Raw genomic sequence first — 16,687 nt, 5'->3', positions numbered from 1 at the left:
GTGCACTGCTGCCTAGACCAGTGTGGGCATGCCTGCCATCGACTACATACATGTGCTGCCTGTCGATGTTCAGCCAGTTATCATGGTTATTGGTACCTGGGGTGTTCGCAGCTAGCTGCTGGCAGTGCTGCGACACTTGGAATGGGAAACCTCTGCATGCAGGGCATTTCATGGCATGCTTTTCTTTACGGTTCACAAAGCAGGGAGTCGTCAAGGACTGATACTACAGTACAGTACATTCAGAAAAAGATGAGCGCTGGCTCTGGTGAGCTCCCGTATTTGGGGTTTTTTCCCTCCCGTATTTGGTGATTTTGTCGGACACGGTGCGGTGCCACCAGTTTTGAAATTTTAAAAAGGTCCAAAAAAGGTACCTACCTCAACTGGGGAGTCTGGGGTTCGAACCGCACAATCTTTGAATGACTTTACTGTTATGCAAATGGGGCATGATGAACGGCCTGGATTTTCATGGTTTTTCCCCGATTCAGTGCTTTGGGGACAAAACCTGGTCGAAAATCGCCTAGAATAGATCCCTGCCCGAAATCCTATTCTCGTTATTTTTGGATGAATCACGATGATGTCACGGCATCTTTACGTCTTCTACAAAAAAAAAAGTTCTACTCTTTTGGCCCCAAGGATCTAGGACTCGGCAAGGAGTCGTACAAATACGACTCCCTGCGCCTGCAGTGTCTGCACTGTGTCTGTGTCTGTGATCACTGATGTGTGGTGAGTGTCAGTGTGCTGATCGCGAATCGCTAGCTGGTGTAGTCAGTAGTCTATCCAGTTGCTTGTTGCTCTGTTGGCGTTTTGCCGGAGTCGTGTAGTCTATATTGTTGAACTCAGGAGGATCAAGGAGACAAAGTACACTCGAGGTAGCCACTTCATCTCTCTGCGATATGTAGCCATGGTAGCTGGCCTGTCCTGTTTACACTGCTCTCGTTGGAAAATCTGTTGTAGTCTTTCTTTCTTCTCTGCTGAACACCTTTGCTGTGTCGATCGAGTATCTGACTTCTTGGCTCATCGTTTACATCACTGCCACTCTGAAGTTTCGAGCATCTAGTGGAGGGATTCAGTTTCTGCTAGCTGCTTTCTGATGCGCGCAGAGTTGAGACGAGCATATTACTTCAGCCATGGCTGACGTAGCCGCGCGTCCATTACTGGTACTTGTCGGTGCGTTGGTTTTGTCCGTAGCAAATGCTGATATAGTTTTGGTGAGTAACGAAATGTACATTTTGACCAGTTTTTTTAATGATTGTTCCATCAAAAGTCCTGTGTTACTGAATATTTGGGCTGCGCTCAGTCTTTATGGGAGTTTCATTGTTACATACGTGCACTACGATAGCATTAGTGTTGCATGAATATCGACTTCCGACCCAATGTCTTATTTCCCGTGTGTAGCAGGTTCTCTAATGTGAATATTTTGAAAAATTGCGCAAGTGTGACCTGTCATTATTATGTATGCACACTTTTGTCTTGTACGTGTACATGTAGCAGGCCTGGATCATGTGCGTACTGTAACTCTAGGTCATAGTAGGGTGGGGTACTGCTCAGTATTTCAGTGAGTCAGCCACGTCAGCCACATGGAACTACAATAATATGTACATGTAGAACAACATTCTTCAAATCTGTACAAAACCCATTGCTTATGATTTGATTGACTTCATGAACTCTAGCCTAGGCCATTACAGTGCTGTACAGTAGGATGTGCAGCATGTATCATACTCTTAGTGGCACCAACATACACTATGATAGCCCAAGTGTCTGGATACCGTATGGGAATGATTCGCAACACATGCACGTGGTTTTCTTCATTTTATAATGAGATTAGTGCATCATTCCATCCTATATGAAAGAGAGAGGTTGGGGCCGCTTTAGTAATCCTAACCCTATTCATAGATGAGTCTTGATGCTAAATAGTTGGTGGTGAAGACTTGAGCAGGTGTCACTATCATCGTACATACTGTAACCTCCAAGAGTGTGCAACTGCAGCTATGGGGTCTGCGACGGCAGAACTTCACATCACGTGACAGGCCCGTATGCACCATTGACACCCTGTGCACGGCAAATGCAGGGTTGTATTCAACTCGCCCCTGATCGTTCATCCATTTTCGCTCTCTTGGGGGTTATACTCTCTTGCGAATACTAAGGCAACTACACTTATATCAGTCCGGGACCGGGCACTGGCCATAGCTTTGAAATGTCCCAAGTGTGAATCACTTCAGACAAAATTTTGTTTTTGAAAATGCTCGAGATGATGAATACGTTTCAATAGGGGAAAGGCCAGAGGTTTGGCATATCACATCAGTATTTCCACAAAAAAATGGAAAAAGAGTGGTAATAGTATATCCACTAACATCCGCAGGGTGCCCGGTAGACCGAGGTGCCCATACTGGTAACGCCGAGGTCCGGAGAGGAGAGATATGAGTGTAAAGCCATCCTGCTACACGTGTCTGTGAAGCCTAGCCTAGCCATTGTGTCATTTCTCACAACCAACAATGAAAATCAGTTGCATCCTGTTGACAGTAGTACGGGGAGATGACACGATTTCTTGTGAGGTTTAATATAGGGTGATGTGAGCTCGAGATGATCCGGCTAGTCTGTGTCACCGTTCGGGCAGGAAAAACCGAAACGTCAGTCCATTGTGTTGTGTCAGATGGTGGTGGTCGAAGGAGGCAGTGATACGCCATTCTTTATTTATTCCCATTTGAATTTGTGCACTTGATCCACTCACCTTGCCTACAGGGCATGCACAGCGATTCGGCAACGTAGTGGTGACGGTTGGGATGGGATTCAAATTCACGGACTAGCTACAAGCTCTTTTGTGACATATGTTACTTCCTGTGTGCATTGGATTTGATTTTTGCAGAGAGACGTATTGAACAATGCCACACAAGGCTTCGATTCAGCTCCGGCGAATTTCGGTGCTTTTGAGCCAGATGTAAGTGGCCTGGCCGAGCCGGCGCACATGTTTCTTCCTGTCCTACTTTTGAATATGTACAATGGCTGTCTTCTGAGCTGTTGGTGTAGTTACTCCCTGGTGTTTTACATGTTTGTATGGTTGAAACTTGCCTGTTACTGAATATTTGTTGGCACAATTGCGTGATATTGGTTTCCAGCAAAACACAAACTACACTTGTCCAACAGTTGGGTGAGGGAAGAAAACACAAATCGAAAATTTTTTTGGTATGCAGTAAATCAATTCCAGTTGATCTACTGATTGATACGTCTCACTGTGCTTTGTTCTGTACAAACTGATATCCATTAACACCTACTATACTGTTGCTGCTTCCGGTGCTCTGGCTGTTCCTGTTCGTGCTGCTTCTGTTTTTTCTGCTACTGCTGCTTCTCGTGGTTGTGGTGGTGCTGCTGCTGCTGTTGCTTGTGTGTGTCATGCTTCAGATGAAAGGTGCTGGTCTTGTGGAGGTATTTCCACAAACCGCATGTCATTGGAATATCACCCGGCCTCCAGCAACTGAAACAAATAAAACCTTTATTGCAATCGTATCCCGTGGAGATTGCGCGTTTGTTGTAAAGGTGAGCACAGCCCTGACAGTATTATCTGCCTGTCCTGAGCTGAAGAAGGAAAACTACTTGGAGGCGCATTTAATTTTCAAGCTATGTTGATTGTTTGAAGTCTTTTGAGTTTTGACGATTCGTGTTTGTGTGTGCGTATGTGTGTGTGCGTGTGTGTGCACTGTACTGTCGTTCCTATGTGCTTCCCTTTCAGGTGATACATGCTCAGCGTGCTGGTTATGTTGGTGTGGTCGTTGTCAACTATAAGAGCCAGGAACTTCTGGTCATGGGTGGTGCTGACAGTAAGAGTTCTCACATTCATCTCAAATGAATTCTCTTCTGCTATTTAGAATCATATTGTTTGAAGGCGGGAACTATGGATGTGCTTCACTGTGTGTATGTCCATCCTCTGTGTGAATTGTATGCATTCTTTTATCCTCTATAGTGATATCCATGTGTGCTGCCATGTTGTGAATTTACCAGTAGAAAGTTACCATTGCTGGATGTAGTACTGTAGGCATGTGTACAACCAGGGCCTTGTCTGTGCGTGTCTGTGTCTGTGTGTCTATCTCTGTGTGTCTATCTCCAGGTGAAATAACTATTCCATCTGTGTTGACTACATATGTAAGTACCTGCACTTGCCCAACCTGCTGCCAGTGAGAGTGATTTTGTCGGGGTTGTGAGAGTGACTTTGTCAGAGATGTGAGAGTGACTTTGTCAGAGATATGAGAGTGACTTTGTGAGAATGATGTTGTCAGAGATGTGAGAGTGACTTTGTGAGAATGATGTTGTCAGCGATGTGAGAGTGGCTTTGTCAGAGATGTGAGAGTGACTTTGTCAGAGATGTGAGAGTGACTTTGTCAGAGATGTGAGAATGACATGTAGCTGTTGTTTGTGCACAGTGTCGCATTGCTCTTGTGGCGTTTATAGGCCTTGCACGCTGGCTTGGTGTGTGTGACACTTGTGTACATGCAGTGGTAGTAGTGGAAACACTGCACAACTGTTGGTGCGTGTTAGTGCGTGAATTCATACCTGTCACCTGGTGGGATGTGTTAGACGTAGTGCACTTCCTGAGTGGTTGGCCAGGTAGCTTATATCCTCATGTACCCGATGGCCTGTTGAAAGATTCTCGGATGCCTCCGTGGATGTGACCTGCTTTCATTTGCTTGGCCTTTCTTGTGTGGTTTTCAGGGTTACTCTTTGCAAAGAGGAGAGTGTACGAGTATTCTTTTGTCCTTATTACTAGTTATTACTGGTTGGTGGTAGAAGATTGCCATGGTATCATTGGGCATGGACTGCCTTTTCTTGTTTGTTTCTTTTGCTTCTTCTGCTTGTCTTGGCCTTCATCTATTTGCCTCTGTCTGCCTGTGTCCATCATCTTGACAGGATTCTGGTACTAAACTGAAGCAGGACTACCTCTTCAGAGATCACCCAAAGTAAGCCATTGTGCTGTTTTTCTCTGCCCGTGTATCTCATCCGTGTGTCTGTCCGTGTCCACGTGTTGCTGTTGCTGGTGTTGGTTCTGAACTTGTATCTAAGATTGCGTGTGTGTGTGTGTGCCCTTGTGTGCCCTTGTGTGCCCTTGTGTGCCCATGTGTGTCCATGTGTGTGTCACATGCATACGTATGTGTACCTTGTGCAGCTGGGTAGCAACTCTGGACATGAAATACGAGCCCTTCAGCTGGCACTCCTACTTGTGGCCATTTGTCAGTGTAGTGGGTGTATGCGTCTTGTTTATGGGCGTCTTCATGGTAAGTCAGCAGTTGCAGGTGCACTCTAGTCTCACTACTTTTTTCTTCTACAAAATCCACATTATCTCCAGACACTGGGGTGAATAATGGAGTGTGGTGGTGGGGCCCATTAAGCTCAGTTGACCAGAGGTCTCGGCTTCATAGCTCCATGGACGCACCTCATGTGTTCTCTTTATTCAATTTATTTCTTGTTGCAGGCCTATATCAGTGTGTGGTGTGTGTGTCGTTACTTTATGTCCGCACTAGTTGATATCAAGTAAACGGCATCCGTGGTTCGCTGTATTCCGCTCTCCCCTCGAGGCCTCTTGAGCGTCAAGAGCACTGCCTCTCCTTATGAACTGGGCGTTGCTGCATTTCTATTATACGTTTGATTGCACATGACCCTGACAGTGTGTGTGTGTGTGTGTGTGTGTGTGTGTGTGTGTGTGTGTGTGTGTGTGTGTGTGTGTGTGTGTGTACATCTGTATGTACATGTGGTTTGCCATGCACTTATGAAACATGGCTCGCTGTGCCTCTATGCATTGTATCCATGGTAACAGGCGCTGAGGTATCGTCGCGAACAGATTCGGGCTCATCGGCGGCGTCTCCCGGCTGTTGACCTGAAGCGTATTCCCATTTTGAAGTTCAAGACGAGTAAGTACAACACAGTGCAGTTTTAAAGAGCCTCTATGTAGTATGCCTTGCCAATATCAGAAATGTTTTCTTCCGCTATGCTGTGTGAGTTACTGGAGACCAGTGTAGACCAGTGTAGACCAGTGGAGGCACTGAAGTAGCCCATCACTGTACATGTGTGCATGTGTACTACATTGTGCCTGGATAATCTATCACAGCGCATACACTGCATTGTATGGTCGTGTTTGATGTTGTGGTGGTGTCGTGGGTGCTTGCATACATGCGTGCGTGTGTGTGTGTGTGCGTATGTGTACTGTAGGTGATGATGCCAGCAGTCGATATGAGACTTGTGCTATATGCCTGGATGACTATGAGGATGGTGACAAGCTGCGTGTTCTGCCTTGCGAGCATGGTGAGTGCTCAACATATCTTGGGGGTTTGTATGCTGAATCTCTCTCTCCCTCTCCCTCTCTCTCTCTCTCTCTCTCTCTCTCTCTCTCTCTCTCTCTCTCTCTCTCTCTCTCTCTCTCTCTCTCTCTCTCTCTCTCTCTCTCTGATCGCAGCACGATTGCTGTCCATTCAGGCGTACTTGACATTATCCTGTTGCACTGCTCTATCGTTCCTATCGACTGGCACTGCGTTGGTTGCAGGATGAGCTTGTCGCAGCGGTTGCTACCCGCGGTCTCTGCTGGTCCTCTAGCTACACTAGTCCTAGTCACTGGGTACTGGTCATTGTACCCCTGCTATCTGTGCATGCACACTCATTAGTGCTCAAGTCGACTACTAGTGTATTCTTCCTAGTTACTTTTCTGTGTCTGTGCCTGTTTGCAATCAATGTTGTCTTGTAACAGCGTATCATTGCCAGTGTATTGACAAGTGGTTGCTGAGTCGGAGTCGTGCCTGTCCGGTCTGTAAGTCCAAGGTGCAGCCTGGTGAGAATGACACACCACCATCGCGGCGACGACAAAGTAGACAAACTCCCTCGGCGGCAACTTCTTCCCCAAGCACGGGCACCGATTCTGACAGTGACAACAACAGTAATGGTGGCACCAGCAGCGGCAATGAAGAGGTGCCGTTAGTTCGCAGTTTGGAGCCTACTGGTGGCCGCTACGGCTCCAATGCCGTTAGTCCAGTGTCCTCGCTCTCTGCTTCCACCAGTACCATTGAGAGTGGTGTGCTGCAGGTGTCTACTGTGCAACCAGGCACTGCTGCTCCTGCTGCTGCTACGGCTGCTGCTACCACAGCCAGTGATGAATCTCTTGTCTAGTCTCTTTCCTCCACACCCCCCACACCCCTCCGTCTCTTCCCCTCATCATCTGATGTGTTTGGTGAAGGTAGCCACTGTTGTTGTTGAAGCTGGCAGCGACTTCCGAAACATGGGTGACGAGCTGCACAGCTGAGCTGCTGCAGAGTATGTCTGTGTGTACGTGCTTGCGTGTGTGCATGTGTGTGTTTAGTTCCGTGTGTTCCATGTATGCAGCCTGCTCTTTTTTTCCTGCCCTGTGATAATACTAATAAATATCCACATCATCATGAATGCTGTGGCGTGCAGCAGTCCACTGTCCTAGTTTAATCCTACCTAGTTCCTTCTTCCCGCAGTGGATGCGGAGCTCATCCTCTCTCATTCTCCTTATCTTAATGTGCTGGCCATATATTGCATGTCTAAAACTATGAGTGAGTGTTATATAGTTTATGATACCTAGCTAATACCTAGCTAACAGATTTGTAGTTTATGATATGTACAAACTTAGTGAACTACGAAATGCTGTTTCTTCTTCTCGGCCCTGGTTTTATTATCTTCTGATGTACTGCAATTTTATTTTCACGATGGCCCATCCTTATTAATTTTGGCAAGACAACCACCGATGTGTAAAATCACACATCTGGTGCTAGATGTTATGCTGTGGCCAGTAACTAGTTAACTGTCCTGTGAAGAAGCACTGCCCAACTTCCCCATGCACCTTGATTTACTATGGACAGGAAAAGCACGATCGCCCTGTCATAAACATCAGAATTTTAGTGTTTAATAGGCTCGCATAATAATAATATTGTGTTCTTTTCATTTCTTGCTGGAAGGTGAAATGAGTCTTTCTACACATCGGATGATATGTCGCTCATCCACGTCAACCCTATACTTTGCGGTGCTTTTCTTGGTGACCCTCAAGGGTACTTTCTCAACACACACATTCTCTCTCTCGCTCGCTCTGCATGCATAGTGATGATAAAACCAGGGAGTCGTAAAATACCGTATTTTACGACTCCCTGGATAAAACAAATGAATACGAATAAAAATCAAGCATTCATTCTGCAGAACAACAAAAATCCTGCTAAGTGCTGTTCGTCATGTAAGGAGTTCTGTCATGCACCACATCAGCAGAACACATTCAGTGAAAATTGTACTTCAACAAAGAATAATTATTTAGATTCATGTTTGCAGCCGAGGAGCATGAACTGAATAAAACCTAACCTGGATAGATGTACAGTAGAGAAGAAAACGAGACCAACACAACTACATGTACACTGTCCCACAGACAGTGTACACAGACAGTGTACACAGACAGTGCACAGACAGTGTACAGACAGTGTACAGACAGTGTACAGACAGTGCACAGACAGTGCACAGACAGTGCACAGACAGTGCACAGACAGTGCACAGACAGTGCACAGACAGTGCACAGACAGTGCACAGACAGTGCACAGACAGTGCACAGACAGTGCACAGACAGTGTAGCGTTAAAATTGGCCATGTACATGTACACTGTAATACACCATTGAGGTAGGTGTCCCAAATTCCCAATATTCAAGAACCCCTGGTGACACTCCAGAATCAAGTAGGTGTCCCCCAAAACAACCATAGCCAAGCCTAGCTGTCATGTCAAGGCGGTGCATACTGTGTACATCCGCCAGCACACAAGCCTCGTTACTCCAGTCGTGGGGCGTGATGGCGTTCAGCATCCTGGGCATGGTATTGCTGCGACATCGTCAAGTACTAACACTGACACTAAACTGAAACTGCCCACACTGTCAAGAGCTAGTCAAAGCGCGGTAGCTGGCCCGATGAGAATGGGAACAGAAAGTTGAGCAATGGCGGCTCGCCAAGCAGAGGCTGTGTCGTCTTTAGTCGGTCGATTCCTTTTCATCATATCGCTGCAAGAAGGAGTTGAGCTGCCACATGTTCTTGTGCGGGTTCTTCGTGTTGTAGATAGCTATGCCCTTCAAGATCTCCTTCAAATGAGCCTAGCAAACACACACAGGAACAAGGATTCAAATTGGCCAAGTGGAATAGATAGACACCGGAACAAGCATCTGGAACAAGGATCTACAAACAAAACACAAGTGGAGTATTCAAGCGAATGAAGAGTGCTCAGCACAAGCACGTACACACACACACACACACACGCACGTGCGCGAACACCACACACACACCACACACCTCACACACACACACACACACACACACACACACACACACACGTACACACACACGCACGCACACACGTACATACAGACACACACTCGAGTGCGTGCACAATCATGACTCACAGGCGGCTGTTCGGTGAGCCGAACAAGATCCTGAAAGCTATAGTACTGATGGCGCTCAAACAAGTTGAACAATTTCTCCTCAACCTCTTCCTTTGGCAGACGTACTCTCTTGTTATCCTTCTGCGACTTGTCAGGCTAAGGTGGAGTGACAGAAAAGCAGAACACTACAATGAACCAAACACACTCTACTAGACAAACAGACCACTACAGGAAAACAGCACTTCTTCTGTAAAAGTGTTTCACCTCCAAAGGGACCACCTTTTACTGTACATGTAGGTTTCCTTGAAAGCTTTCGTCGCCATCTCTTCAGCTTTACTGGCAAATTGAAGTCGCTTGATATGTATTGCCTTATTCAAAATATAAACCTGAGCTAGTGCTGTTCGATGATCGCTGCAGCATGGAAATCAGAGTTCCAGAAATACAGGTTTCTATCCGCCGTCCCCGGTCCCTATGCTAGTGTGATCATTCACCCCAGTGTCTGGAGATATGTGGATTTTGTAGAAAAAAAAAGTGTATACCTGAACTATGTGTGCAATGGGCTTGATTGGCACGGGGCCATCGATCCTCTGTACCGGCCTCACGGGCGTCTGTGCTATTTCCACCTGTTTCCTGAAACACAAACACACATACACATAATTATATACACACATACATGTATACACACATGCACATGCACACACACACATGCACACACACACACACATGCACACACACACACACACATGCACACACACTACTACTACTACTACTACTAGCAGCATGACTGCCCAGAGGGGCAAGTGTCACCCCTATGGAAAGGGGACCAGAAAACGGGACACGGATCACAAGCAGGACCGCGAATGTCTGGCTAGGTCCTGCTGCCGGCGGAAATTGCGTTTACAACGTGGGCAGCTGAGGGGCAGACCTGCTCTCTCAGCAGCAGATGGTCTCGCACCACGATTGCAGTTGTGACGCTTGAACCCGGCCGCAGAACGGAAGCATCGCTGACATGTTGGGCAGTGCTGCTGGCAACAAGCTGAAAGTGGCACAGACAGACTGACTGTTGGTGTAGGAGAACTCGTGACAGGCTGGCATCGATGAACAGAGTAGCCACCCTTGCTGCGGAACCACCTCTGGCAGTTCTGGCATTGCACTGATCCACGCTGGAGCTGGATGGGAAGCCGTCTCTGAGTGGTGCACTTGTGCCGCGTCCTATCTGAGACCCGTGAGAAGTTCCGATCACACACTGCGCAATGCACAGACTTGGGCATGGTGGAGCTCGACTGAGGGGCAACCCGTACTTCCCTCCACTGTTGGCGGTCCTGAGCAAGGATGAACCACTGAGATGGCTGTTGCAGTGCAACCTTGAGGTCGGTCATCACCGTGTCTTTCCACCGTCGCCGGGGACCACAAAACGGCCGAGGCACAGGCAGCCACCCAAAGAGGAGTTGGAGGGGGGTGCGATCCTCATCCATACGCGCAACGTGCCCAGTCCATTCCAGACGCCGATTGCGGAGGCGTGTAGACATCAGTACTGGGTCTCCCCAACGGTACACACACACACACACACACACACACACACACACACACACACACACACACACACACACACACACACACACACACACAACAATATGCACAAGAATATCCACCACAATGAGCTGCATATGTACTACTAGCATATTAGAGAGCTGCAGATATTCTAGGGCAGGAATGATGAATCACATTAGCCAACGTAGGCTGTATCTCATCTCGGGATCTGCCAATACTATGCGAACAGCAGTGATGACATCAAACACACACGCGCGCACGCACGCGCTCGCACGCAAACACACACGCACACACGCACGCAAACACACACACACATCCATACTTCTTGAGCGCAATATACGCCTTATACGACGTAGGCTTGGCATCAGCTCTCTGTACAATACGTCCCTCCACGGAAACATGATCTGCGCAGTGCAGCACAGCATAATCATACAACACAAATAACAACACAATCATACAAGTACAGCAGAACACAAATATAAGTTCCTGCGGACGCCTGAACGCCTTCAGCCATACTGCGGTGAACTGGAGAAATAGCAATGCGCTATCATTGATACGCAGTGGGCAAGGCCAAGGTGTGTGTGTGTGCGTGTGTACATCTCTCTACATCTGGTGGTGCATAAAGCACTTCCCTCAAGGTTCTTTGACTGATCCTGATTGTCAGGAGACATAGGTACATACATGTACTAACTTAGCGTTCTGAGAAGAGCGAGAGCAGAAACGTGGCATCAGCATGTACTACTGCAAGTGCCAGTGTACTACAGTCCATTTCAAAACTATAGACGCGTAGGGTTTTTGAAATATTTCAAATTTGGCTGGAACGTTTTGAGAATAGTTTTCGGAATATTGCTCAGGACCGCTCCACAATTACTCTCAAATAGTTTCTAAACGATTGGATAACAGACGCCCAATTTGGAAAAAATTATGCACAAAGTGATCACAGATTTTATGTGGTATAGATGCTGGCATAACGGTTTTTGCCTAGGTACGCGTCTATAGTTTTGAAATGGACTGTAGTGCAAGTCCCAGCGTACTAGTGTGGTCCCTGCATTCTACTCGTACCTGGTTGGAGGGTAGTGTGGGCTGCACGGCTTGCAGCGATGGCTTCCTGAGCTGCACACACACACACACACACACACACACACACACACACACACACACACACACACACACACACACACAAACATAACATAGACACAAACATAGACACACACAATTACACACACACACACACACATTCTCTCTGTATTTTAGGAAGAAAAACATCAACATCAACACTAGCAACAACAACCAAAGATACAGCTGGTGACAGTCAGAAGATCTGCCAAGACAGCATCTGTAGCATGACCAGCTGGTAACACCAATACTCTATACCTACACTGGAGAGCCAGTGTGCCATGAAGGCATTCTTAGGTCGAGCTGCGTTTGCTGGCCAGAAACCCACTGGCACAGCGAGAGGTCTCCAAAGTCCAAACACAAATGCAGAACACTTTGCCTCTTGCTCCAGCTGCTACTGCGCTGGAAAAATTTGTCGAGGAAAATGCAGGAGCTCTTTTGTCTTCAAGGAATGAGGAGCGAAATGTCAAGCTGCTACACAACGCACTGGTTCATAAGACTGCTTAGGTGTCAGGCTGACACTTACTACAGTACACAGGCCACCAACGCGTCACAAAACAAAGAATGAGTCACTCCAGTCAAGTTGGCGCCAGCAGAAAGCGAGAGAAGACACGAATACACTAGCTCCAGTGATGATGGTGACACAAGTGAGACGAGCTCAGCCTGTTTCTTTTAATGGGTAGTGTGAAAGTAACGACAGCTGGAGCAGAGGAAAATTCACAGGTTGTGCAGTGAACTGGAAGTCTAGGCTTGTCAGGTCATAGCACAACACGGTGACAGTCATGAAAACCATGTAGACAGTACTATGACAGCACTAAGCAGTATCAGCCATGTTGACAAATCCACACTCAATTACCGGTAGATCGTCAGTACACTGGCCAAATTTCCTGCTACTGTAAGTCTACAAATATTCAGCGAAATATTAGCCACAACAAATTTCAGGCCACAAAGTCCCAGCCCGAAAATGCAGGGGTCGTCGCAGAGGTTTTCTGTTGTCCATGAAACAAACATCGTTCATTTCATACTCGAACTACCCCCCCCCCCCCCCCCCCCCCAATGAGCAATATTCACTTCAAAATGTTGTGACTACCCCTAAGTAGAACAGAGTTGGTCAACCTATACACGTTATACTCACATGGCATGGATTCAGAGAGCACCGCCAGAGAATGCTTCGGCGCTGCGTGCATGGTGAGCTTATGTGCACGCGGCAGCTCTTCTTCAGATGGCCGTTTGCCAGCCACGATTATGTCCGGGTCAACATCAAACTTTACCTACAACAGATGATCAGGAGAGCACAAGGACATATCTCATAAGTCCACGGTCTGACTCCCTCCAAACACAGCGCACGTCTCCTTTTGCTAAAATGTATTGTGTACAGTACTGTTGGGTAGTGCTGAAGAACAACCAGGCTAGAATTTCACCCTGGCACAGCAAACCAATGTATACACGGTGACTCAACTGTGCATGGACTGTAATAAGGCAATAAGCAGAATCAGCGAAGCGGACATTGGACGTAGTCATGAACACAAATAAAAGATGGATAAAAAGTTTCCGAACACGTTTTCTAGAGACATTCATCAGGGAAAATACGTCTCAATACTGAAATCTAGCAATGAACAACGATATATTATATGATTCTGCCTATTGCCTTATTAAAGTTATTGTCTCCACGCCGCTTATTTGTAAGAAGTTAGATGAATAATAAGAACGGTCTAGGCTAGGAGGCTGACCCCATAGTTCTTCGGCAACCAACAGTACTGTACAACCAAGAGTACAAAACCAAGAGCGTGCAACTCGACGATCACGCAGCCCACAGCGGAATATTTTCATGACATCAGTCTTTCGCGTCAATATGGCTCACTGATGCCAACATGCGTAGCTAGAGGTCAAAAATGCAAAGAACTTGCGCACCCCAGCTACGGTAGTCGAAGCATTGGATGCTAGATTCATGCGTCATGAACCTGATGAACTGACTGACACTGACTGACACCGTATCATCACAAGCGAGGAAAATATACAGACATTGTACTTGACCATACTTCTGCCAAAAAATGGTTACGCACTCTTGGTCCAACCTATAAATGTGCCAGCTTTTCCTACAGAAATCACCATATGGAAAGATGCACTAAACATTTCATTTTCAACGTGCTATACAGAACGCAGCAGGCTGTGCATGGCCAATGACCAGCAGCAGCAACTTCAGCAGAGCAGCTTGCTTGACACACTACAGCTTTACACGGTGCACGCATACAACAACATGCACATGTGTGTGTACTCCCCCATATGATAGCTTTGATGAATGAATTTCGGAGCAGAGGTATTTTCAACTGATTTTTCAAATGGAGAAAATGGGTACTAGTGCTTGGCACTACATGCATGTGTTTAGAGCACATAGACATGTAGGTGAGGTTTCTTTCTACATGTATACGCGTGCGTGCGCACGTGTGTGTGTGTATGTGTGTGTGTGTGTGTGTGTGTGTGTGTGTGTGTGTGCACCTCAATTACTCCCCTTGTTTCTTTTTCCTTTCTCGCTGTTGTCTCCCGCTTCTGGGAGCGACGTGGCCATTTTGTGGCAGTTGTACATAGTAGTAGTAGTGTGTATGTGTGTGTGTGTGTGTGTGTGTGTGTGTGTGTGTGTGTGTATGTGTGTGTATGTGTGTGTGTGTGTGTGTGTGTGTGTGTGCGCGCGCGCGCGCGCACACACGTATATATGCGCCTGCATATTTGTATGCGCAGTAGACATTGAGCGATGGACCATGGACCATACCTCTTGACCACGAGCAGTCCTGCACAGCACAAGAAAAACAACACACTATTATAATGGGATCATTCAAACAAACGAGAGAGCTTGGAAGCTCAGGGCCCTATGCTATGCTTTTTTGCCTAGCTAGCTCATCATGCATGTTATTAGAACTGATGGAAATGGTTTTTTTTCCATTGATTGGCTACATCAAACTTTCTCTTTGCATTCGAGGGTAATACGACACCGTCTACCACCTTGATGACCTAGGCAAAAAAAGCATAGGGATGTTATAAATTTTTCATTTCTCCTATTTTTCTCAAGACATAACCTGGGATTCGAACCGGCACTATCGCCCTGCATGCATCCCCCGATACACTTCGCATACATACTCATTCTTCCAAGTTGCTTCACGTTATGATCTTGCATTTGAAAGCCCTATTTGAATATTGTGGCCAGCTTTCTTTGATGGTACGGTACGGGACAGGTACGGGATAGCGCCAGGCATGACGATGGCACAAACAAACACCGAATTAAAGCTGTGTGGACCCTGGCAAGCGCCAGACGTTACTGAAGTAACATGTTTTGCATAGCTACGGGAATTAAAACCCCACTTTGCTAGCAGCTGATATCAGTTGACAGTATTGCAGTTAGCCAGCCACGGTAACAAAAGAGAAAGAAGAAAAAATTCTCCTTTCATTTCATGGTTAGATGCCACCCTCAATTCCGTTGTATTGATTGTCTGCATTGGTTATGTGCTTTGGATCAATATGCAGACAAAACAACAACTTGTTTCACTGCGTCAGAGACACCTCCAGGAGAGTGTGTGTAGTTGGTTCGTGTAAAAGATAAATGTACATCATGTAGACTGCATGTATCACATTCGAGACAAACTCATCCAGGTGTCGCTTATTGAATAGAAAAAAAAGGAATTTCCGCTCCCATCTGATCAGAATTTCGGCTGGCTCAATACGCACGTCTCTCACCTGGTGATTTTCAACTTTCCAAGACAATCGCCACACTCCTTGGTAGCGAAGGCTTGTCCTACATAGTTGGGTACCTAATGAAAAGCGCGAGGAAAGCGTGCTTGGTTGTATGGAGCTTTATTTTCTGGAAAATTGCATAAAGAAGCTAACTACCTTTACGAGCCACCAGTCACGACGCAAATTAGTCGTTTCCAAATCCATGGCTTCTCGTGTGACAAGCAGAAACAGACCAATAGCTTGTAGTAACGAAAGATTGCAAATCAACAATGATTCTGCTTGTGTAAAAAGTAAGTGACTTTTCAGTTTTGACTTTCTTTCGTCTTGCTTTGTTTGATTTTGAATCAGACTTCACACGTTCATTTTCAAACATGCAGTGACGTGTGACGTAACGGCGTTACGTCAGCCGTGCCGCGCTAGCGAAGTGCGAAATGCTGAGAATAGACACAGCCCCGCAGCCGATCCAATCCCCTGAACCGATCCACCCCGCAGGGTGGATGACATGTTGATTCAGCGACCCGGTCCGGCCCGGTGCAAGGGATCGAAACTGTAAACATGGATTTACTAAAACCTCCCCGGCGAAAACTTACAGCCTAGTTGGGGGACTGGGGTGGAGGGCGGATACGTCTTTTCTTCTCCTCCTTCTGCTTGAGCTTCGACCTTTCCGGGCATGACCAAGCTTCAAGGAGTCGTACACGACCAAGTATGCGGGCTCTTTGATTATGTTGTTAACCACAACATGCAACCTCATTCATGCATGCATGCATGCTACTAGTGTACTCAGCAAAACTGGGGAAGGCAAGGCAATCGATCCTCCCGGTAAACATTGCCGGTATACAAATCACAGCAGTCCTTTTTACCGGTAACCCACTCAGCCAGGCTACTGGGCCTTGCCCATAATA

At 46.7% G+C, this 16,687-nt stretch overlaps 2 protein-coding genes across 2 annotated transcripts; one reads left to right on the top strand and one right to left on the bottom strand.

Moving 5' to 3' along the window:
• The first annotated feature begins 760 nt into the window (after positions 1-760).
• Positions 761-8,005, top strand: LOC135808266 (E3 ubiquitin-protein ligase RNF13-like). Its single transcript, XM_065321433.1, has 10 exons — positions 761-1,208; positions 2,864-2,935; positions 3,397-3,531; positions 3,725-3,812; positions 4,100-4,134; positions 4,897-4,946; positions 5,153-5,261; positions 5,801-5,894; positions 6,193-6,285; positions 6,725-8,005. Exons 1-10 carry the CDS (start codon positions 1,128-1,130, stop codon positions 7,138-7,140), a joined length of 1,173 nt encoding a protein of 390 aa, XP_065177505.1. The 5' UTR covers positions 761-1,127; the 3' UTR covers positions 7,141-8,005.
• Positions 8,006-8,205: 200 nt separating this feature from the next.
• LOC135808267 (general transcription factor IIF subunit 2-like) lies at positions 8,206-16,093 on the bottom strand. The gene is made up of 9 exons (XM_065321434.1): positions 15,942-16,093; positions 15,789-15,862; positions 14,830-14,848; positions 13,198-13,333; positions 12,009-12,059; positions 11,269-11,350; positions 9,935-10,025; positions 9,417-9,551; positions 8,206-9,110 (listed from the first exon to the last, which is right to left on the bottom strand). Exons 1-9 carry the CDS (start codon positions 15,987-15,989, stop codon positions 8,991-8,993), a joined length of 756 nt encoding a protein of 251 aa, XP_065177506.1. The 5' UTR covers positions 15,990-16,093; the 3' UTR covers positions 8,206-8,990.
• Positions 16,094-16,687: the final 594 nt, after the last annotated feature.

Source organism: Sycon ciliatum, chromosome 2, assembly GCF_964019385.1.
Source record: "Sycon ciliatum chromosome 2, ocSycCili1.1, whole genome shotgun sequence".
Taxonomy (NCBI): domain Eukaryota; kingdom Metazoa; phylum Porifera; class Calcarea; order Leucosolenida; family Sycettidae; genus Sycon; species Sycon ciliatum.
Note: the sequence above shows the minus strand (reverse complement) of the source record. Positions and strands in the feature narration are given on the sequence as shown.